The 8,354-nt window shown below is 34.3% G+C and overlaps 1 protein-coding gene across 1 annotated transcript; it reads right to left on the bottom strand.

Moving 5' to 3' along the window:
- Positions 1 to 1,450: 1,450 nt before the first annotated feature.
- Positions 1,451 to 7,985, bottom strand: LOC133301272 (protein BREVIS RADIX-like). Its single transcript, XM_061500889.1, has 6 exons — positions 7,884 to 7,985; positions 6,009 to 6,156; positions 3,163 to 3,548; positions 2,336 to 2,465; positions 1,839 to 2,167; positions 1,451 to 1,668 (listed from the first exon to the last, which is right to left on the bottom strand). The coding sequence occupies exons 2-6, from the start codon at positions 6,123 to 6,125 to the stop codon at positions 1,590 to 1,592; spliced, it is 1,041 nt and encodes a 346-aa protein (XP_061356873.1). The 5' UTR covers positions 6,126 to 6,156; positions 7,884 to 7,985; the 3' UTR covers positions 1,451 to 1,589.
- Positions 7,986 to 8,354: the final 369 nt, after the last annotated feature.

Here is an 8,354-nt window from a genome sequence, read left to right as displayed (position 1 = left end):
AATTGATTCAGTTCAAGTAGAGCAGGATCACAAGAAGAACAAAATTTCTCCTACCTAATATTTAACATAATTGCATATTTAGAACTCAAACTCAACATCTCCTTCCTAATATTTAACATAATTGCATATTTAAAACTCAAACTCAAGATCAGATGAAAAAGAATATAATTTCTTATTTGTAAAGTGGAATACTAAACTGCTCCATCATTTCTTATTTGTAAAGTGGAATACTAAACTGCTCCATCATTGTATTCAAATGAAACTCAATGGAATTCATTAATCAGTATGACTACATTCACTATTCAATTGCAAATATCTTGAAAATGGTAAACGTAGTTTTAAATTGTGGTGGGGGTCGCAAAGAACATGTACCACTAACATTGGATAAAGACAGCCTTACCTCTCAAACTTTTGCTAAAAGATTAAAATATTTTTTTAATCCAAATCAAATTAATTTGGTTCGAGTATTTTCGGATTTTTGTCATCCTTGTTCATTGAAGCAATTGTTGTTGGTTTTAAAAGAAATACTAAACTACTCCATCATGATAGTTCTCGAACCAAATGAAACTCGGTGCAATATATTATAACTGCATCATGGCGAACAGGGCTTATTAGACATTAATACGGGATATGATATAACACTTTAATATATTTTTAAAAAATATTAGATTTTAATATGTTAAAACACATTTTAATATTAAATAATATTTTTAATTTATATAAAAATATATTATATTTAATATTCAATAATTTAAGAAAAAATAAAACTAAATTTATACTACCATTAATTTTATAAAAAAATATAAAATATCAAAAATATTTATATTAAATTTAATAAAAAAATAATATAGAATCTAACAATTAAAACTAACGACACAATCTTTGAATTCTTTTTTAAGATTGTACAACACAGATTATATCTGAATTATGCTAACAGGATTTTAAATTGCGATCGCGATTGCAATCATAGTTACGTTCGGGCTGATGTGACAGATGCGGTGGTCGCATAATATCACTTTCCTTGTAGTTGTAGTTGCAAAAATTCTGATTTCTATCCTCTTTCTAGAAAACTTAGGTCAATGAGTCAAGAATCAAGCATTAACAAATGTCAAAGTGCGTTTCTGATTGTTACTTTGATACCTCACGTTAGAAAACGACAAAACTATTTGGTCTTTAGCGGGCCAAACACAAGCACCTACAATACAGCATAGTTCCACTTTGGGATAAAAAATAAACAAATGGTAATAAATTAACGTAACAGCAACAAAGAATATCCCTTAAAAAGAAAAGATAGGAAAATGAGGAAAATAGAAATAAATAATATACGATATATAATAAAAGATTAGACCTCCCAATCCAATGGCGACTGATCCTTGGCAAAACTGGAGTCACCACAAAAATAAATCCCTGCTTTGCACTATCGTGTGACAGTGTCAAATGTAACACCAGAGACCATAACCGATGGTGGGAAGTGCAGTTTTCTGGATAGGACTCCACTCCATAATCTGGAGTCATACCGTACAATCTCTAGTAAACAAAATTGGGGATTCCACTACCTAAGGACATCCACTTTTTGATAAGAATAGACCTCAAAGGTATTGAGCTTGTATTCTCTCTCTGTTCTCTTCCCACCAAGTTTTTGCATTTACCTCCCCAAATCTTTCCCGGCTGCAGACATGAGTTGAGAAAGTGTTAAAACAAAACCATTCTAAAATCTTAAAAATAAATTAAAATTTTTACTCTTTAGTACACCCTTAAATACATGTTCCTTGGATCAATATCTATGTGAGGGAAAATCAATAAGGAACATGTTTTTGGAGATGCATTATAGTACGTACCTGAATCTGACACGTCGAAGCTCCCTGGTCCCATCAGCTAACTGCCTGATTGTAATGTAAACTCCAGGCTCATCTTGCTCTACCCATTCTGTTTCCATTTCACTTGCATTGCTAATAGAAGGCTCATCTCTAGAAGAGGTGGTTGCCCTTGATGGTTCCATGGACGGCCCTGCATGGAAGTTGTGGCCACCACCATGATCCAACGTTTCAGATGGGTTGTATCCTCTGTTCACAGAAGGTTTATAGTGACTCCTCGGTGTCCAATCCTTGTTTGAGGCCATGGGGCTTTCTTGTGCAGATGTCAATCTTGAGTAAGAAGAATCTCTTTGCTGTTCAAACAATATAGTGTAGACAGATGAATCTTGAATCCAACATAGTTTTGTGAATAAAAAACAAAAGAGTTGTGTTCTTACCATATATTAGATAATATATTTATACATAGTAACTACGGAGATTTGGAAAACACAAACATTGGTGGCAAAAGTGTAGATGATTACCTCATCCTCAGATCTTGAAGGAGTGTTAAGAGCTTGTCGATTAAATCTCTGGACGTTATAAAGTTCCATGATTCTGTCGTAATTCTCACCCCACCATCGTTGAGCTTGCCATTTATTGAACATCTCTCGGCTTCAAATTCAAATGCTAAGTATTGTCAGTCTTTGCTCCTACAGGATAATTAAGTTTTCAACAACTAAAAATCCCATATATTTTGTGTAATATTAAGGCCTATGGCACACATTCTTTCATAACTTAATATTTCAGCTAATAACTTCGGATACAAGAAGTGCAGGGCCAAGCAAGCGAAGCACAGTTAGGCCAGTGATTAAGGACCAATTTAGTCTCGGTAGGTTTATTATTAGGTTGATCATCATAAAAATTTTGGGTTAAAAAAAAAAAAAATTCAAATGAACTAAACTAAATTGTGAACTGATCTAAACCGCACCAACCGAACTATATTTTTTTGAAACAATTCAAGAATTCAAACTGGTTAAAGAACCAAACAGTTTGTTCAAGATTGGTAAACTCGGTTTGGTTTTTAAACCGTACCATTTTAACTATTCGGTTAAATTTGGGGTGAAATCTAAACCACACCCACCCTTAGGAATATGAAAAAACCAAATAAATTGTACTAAATGACAAACCAAATCGAATGGCATCATATTTTCTCTAAACCGATTCAAGAACCAAACCACTTTTAAAAATCGGTTTGGTTTGCCCGAGCCAAACCACGTGCACACCCCTAATAAAAATCTACACTTTAGGAAAACATTTTAGCATTAAAGTAGTAACAAAAATCAGAGGTCAATTATTAGTTGTAATATACCTGAAGCGAATTCTTTTGAGATCATTTCCCCCATTAGGAAGAGACACGAAGGTAATGTGAACCCCTGGCTCTACCTGTGCCATCCACTCCTTAGGCTCATCCTCATCCTCTAACACTACATCACAGACTGATGCTGAGTCACGTCCTCTAGGGGTGCGGTCACCAGTGAATCTTGGGTCAGATCTACCACCAGGGTAGTTAGAGGTTGTGAAGTCCCATGCAGGGGTTGAACTTGAGCTTGCACCTCCAATATAAGGGTAGGGAACCCCTTCTGAGATGGTATCAAAATCTGGATATGGTCTATGTCCTTTCTTGTAGCTACTGGACCCTGTGCAGGGTTTGCATTGCTTGTAAGCACCTGAAAACTTCAGTGCCATATCCTTTATCTGCATATAAAGAATAATGGAAGCTTTAATAATTTAATTTTAATTTTAAAGCACAGAAAAAATAAATGAGCTTTAATTATTAATTAAAAAGATCTTTCTCACACGTCAACTAATAAGTTCTTTTATCGCAAGACACATGAGCAATCAGAAAGTTGTAATAGAAATAACTGCAATAAAACTACTCCATGACAACTAGAATAATTATTAATTTAAAAACAAATCTTATCTATTTATATTCAACACTCTCAGTTGAACACGTGAATTAGTAAGTTCTTTTTATCGTAAGACCCCAACAACAAAAAATTTAGGCGTGACACGAGCAATCAATCAGAAATTCTAATAGAAATTTAGAACTATATCTTAAATTTTATTTCTAAAAAAGGTGTACCGTATATTTGGTAAATACCCACCACAAGTTAAATATTTTGAATAATTTAGATATCCACATCGAATATTGACAGACCGTAACAGCAGAGGTGTGCTTGTCAAATGGCACACGAGGAAGGAGTCGGGGAAACCAGGTCTGTAAGTTCTGAACTATAAATTAAAATGTAAATTTGGATGACACTGAACATTGAGTCTAAGGTTTCAGGATTAGATCATTTTCGAAGAAGAATCTTTACAGCTGGACTGGTGGAAAATGTGTTTGGTTTGAGGATACAAGTGGATGACATAATCTGTGAATGTGGAAGACCATTATATGTACCTTACATATATGCTACTATCAACTCTGTTACCTTTAACGGAAAGCATTTTCTAATTGGAGAAAATCCCGTTGATTTCTAACCAGTTGTTTTTTATAAAAAAAAAATTTACTTAATAGAGACAATTGGTTTAAATTAGTTAGGATAGGCATGAAAAGTGACTAGCATACAAGTCTATATTCTGTTAATTTAAGCAAGATTCCCATCTTAAAATTGCACGTAACATTGACTTAAACGGAAGAATGAAGAGCATGAAAATGAAGCATATAGAGTAATAGAGTCATGTCTAGTGGTCAAAAAGTAAATATTAAGAAATGTCAATATGTTTTACTGCCATTAAAACAACCCAGGGCAGGCCATCATTTATTTAAATTTTCGCTTTTTTATTTGCATTGTTAATAATAGGAAACTTTTGAAAAACATTGGATCGACAAGAATTCAAGGATGGGCCACAATAAGGATAAGCATATGGCAGACCCTTCTATTATAGGAATCTTTTCTCAACATCAACTCAACTGCACAAATATGGAACATGTTCCCACTGCTGCTGTTCTCATTACGCATTAGAATATTTGACCAAGAGGTTTACCTTTTCTTTTTCAAAATAAAAATACAGGGAAACCAAGTTAAGATGTTGGATAATTAGTGAATAAATAATCAATACTATTCACTATTAATCAATTTTTTTTTTGGAAGAAATATCTTAGGAGTTTTGCATAATTCTTTATTATATTTCTAAAATAAAAAGAAAAACTGTAAACACACTAATCTAAAAGATTTATTTGTTAATTGCTAAAATCTAGCATGTTAGACTATAGAAAGTAACGAAACATCAAATGAATTGTGTGAATTTTGTTGATATTTGCATGTTTATAAATTCTGAATCAGAGCACCTTGCTCTGCTCATGTCCGGTTATAAGTGGCTAAAGGGAACCACTACTCGACCAAGTTGGCTCCATAACTCTACAGATACTAAGCCACTAGAAAAGACTTGATTGGTTGATCACGAACCATTATGGTGACCTCAAGTCAGCAAAATGGCACCACCACGTGGTCTTAAATAAAAAAGTAAATTGACCGATACATACTATATGCTAGGGAGCATACCACTACGCGCCAACACTAAAAGGGTCCAAAGCAGAACAGAACAAAACAAAACAAGTCTGCGTCATCCAAAATTAAGCAAGTGTCTATTACCACTAAGTTCAATTTTTATTTAAAATATTCTCTTTACTCTTTATTAATCAAACTATTAGTTTAAAAAGTTTATATAAAAATTAATTGAATAGTAATAATGTTTATAGACACATTAAAATGAAAATGAAATTCTCCAAAACCAAATAACTCCGCAATATATATACATATATATATAAATAAAGAAAGTTATACTTACAATCTTTTTTTTTTTCAATCTCTTACAATCATATATCATAACCGTTGATTTCCGCCAATCAACGGTTGTCATTTATTATGAATTAATAATTAATTAATGAATTTAATTTGCGAAAATCATAACCATTGATTGACGGAAATCACCGGTTATGATTTATGATGGTAAGATATTGTAAAAAAAAAAGTTTAACTATAACCTCTGGCTGTATGTATATGTATATATATATATATATTATTTCAAGGGTGGTCCCCCATCATATCAGTGTGCCCAAATAAGGTTAAGATTTTGTATTTTCAACCGAGGTGGAAAAAGAAGCTGGACAAGCAAAGATTGTAGGTGAAGAAAGAGAGTGGGATTAAGAACCTGCGTGGTCAGGCTTTTGACGGCTTCTTTTGTACTCGGCGTGCCACTCTCACGGGCTCGTTCATCTTCGTCCCTCTCGTCCTCTGTTTGCTTCGTACACGCTATGCAAGTAAACATCTTTTCTTTATTCCGTGTACCTTTTTTGTTCCTGCACAACAACAAAACAAATCAAGCATACACTTATGGATAAATAAATTTCAGCGAAAGAAAGAAAGTTTTAAAAATAATATTTTTAAATTGAGCTCTTGGAATGAAGATCCACGTGGGATATGACATGGCATTGGTAATAGGTGAGAAAATAAAAGAAAAAGCAGTCAAGGACAAAATTGGTAATCACTTTCATTGGATGAAACAGTGAGAGAAGGAATGACTATTTGTGTCAAGCAATGCAACAGCTAACAAGATACCAATAGTTAGGTTGCAAGGAAAGAACCAAATTAAAATAACACCCAAATGCACCAACAAGTCATAATGCAAATTTTTAAAAAAAAAAATAACAAAAGAAATGGAATTTCTAGTTTTGCTAGTCTAATAATAATATCTTTCGTGGGGAAACAAAATGGTTGGCCCTAAGGACCAAAAGAGATAAAGGAAAAGCAATCTTGAACGAGACTCGGGATCAGAGCAAGATGGAAAGCATCTCAAAAGAAGGAAGAAAAAAATGGGTCAGCAATTAAAAGCAGAGAAAGAAACAAAATGGGGTAAGGAAACAAGTACTATTTGCTTTGCTTTAGCGTACACAAATTCGAAAAATAAAAGGAACCAAAGCGTGTCCAAGCCGAAGTTTCAGACACCATCCTTTCTTTATATTAACCCCAAAAATACAAAAAACAAAGCCAATTAAAAAATCCTGATATATTCCACCAATTCTCTCTCTTTATCTTTTGGGCAAATCACATCAATCCCCGTTCTCCAAGATACACCCGAAAACCAAAGGCGACTCACTGACATGGAGAGAGAAACTGTGCTTAGTTATGGGGTAAGTGTTTTTGGGATTGAGAGAAAATAAAAATAATAAAAAATAAAAAGACCATATGGGTTTGATTTTGAATGAGGAATAAATATTTGTCGGAAGGTGAAAGGGGTGCGAGGAGGGGCAAAGAGACATGGTATGTAAGAATGAAAGAGAATCAAGGAAAGGAAGAAGAAGAAAAAACAGGGAATTGTGCATTGATTGATATATAATTTAGCTTTACTGTAAAGTAGAATTAAAGAGACATTACTATTCGAAAACGACTTACCAAGCAAACCTCAACTGCTTCTCCTTCTTTTGTCTCTCTGAGCCCTCTCACCACTTAACACTATCACGCCCAACACCCAACACCCAACACAAACACACAAAAAATAAAAAAATAAATAAAAAAATAAAAAACAAAACAAAAAACTCAGCGATGTGTTAACCTCATCATCATGTACAAGTCTACAACACAAGCACACGTTGATGTCTGGTCATCGTTTTCAAATGCGTGTGGGGTTAAGTAAAATGCGTTTGCTATAATATCAAATAAAAGTAAATGCGGAACGTTTTGGGATCCGAATCGTATTTTAATCCCAATCAAACCAAAATGGTAAAAATTACAGCTAATACAGCAATTTGTCTTGGGACAAAGCTAAAAGAATAATATAAAAAAAAAACAGAATAAAACATAAAAAAACAAAACAAGACAAAGATTCAAAGACTTACCTTATATATGAACTCCTCCTCCTGAGTGAAACGACCCAAACAGAAAACAAATCAAACAACGACGGATTTTCACTCTATTTTTTTTTTTTTTTTCGATCTTTGTTTTAGCTTTTCATTTTTCCATCTCCAAACATAGCAGTATTATCACAGACCAAACAAATCGCATTCACGATCGAAAACCGCACAAGTACCTTCGTCAACGTGATTGAGCTCAGCTTTGAACTTTGAAGTCGAATCACTGGTAGAAGGGGACAATGAGCGAATGCCGGCAATAAATCGGCGCCGATATTTTGACGAAAAAACCGGGGGGGAAATCGGGTACGATGTAACGGGTGCGTGTCCGAAAATTCGTAAGATTTGAGGAGAGGGAAGGCAAGGACTGAGGTTGCCGTATTTATATGGAGGGTGAGGGGTTGACGGCGTGAGTGTGAGGCGTTACTTTGGACGGAAAATGTTTCGCGTGGGAAGAGAAGACGTTATGAGGAATTTGGTTTTTGTCTTTTTTACAGTGGAAGCAAATGGTCGATAACGCAGAGGACATTAGGGTCCACATGTCTAGGTCGATGCAACGCAAGACTGGAGGATCTCTAACGTGCGTACGAAGTAGAGTACGTGGCATATTTTGATTGGTGGTGATGTAAATGGGAGGTAAAGGAGTGGGT

Source organism: Gastrolobium bilobum, unplaced genomic scaffold (genome assembly GCF_033153095.1).
Source record: "Gastrolobium bilobum isolate Gb01-03AN ecotype WA unplaced genomic scaffold, APGP_CSIRO_Gbil_v1 utg7893, whole genome shotgun sequence".
In the NCBI taxonomy this organism is placed as follows: Eukaryota; Viridiplantae; Streptophyta; class Magnoliopsida; order Fabales; family Fabaceae; genus Gastrolobium; species Gastrolobium bilobum.
The sequence above is the reverse complement of the archived record's forward strand: the minus strand, read 5'-3'. Positions and strand labels throughout refer to the sequence as shown.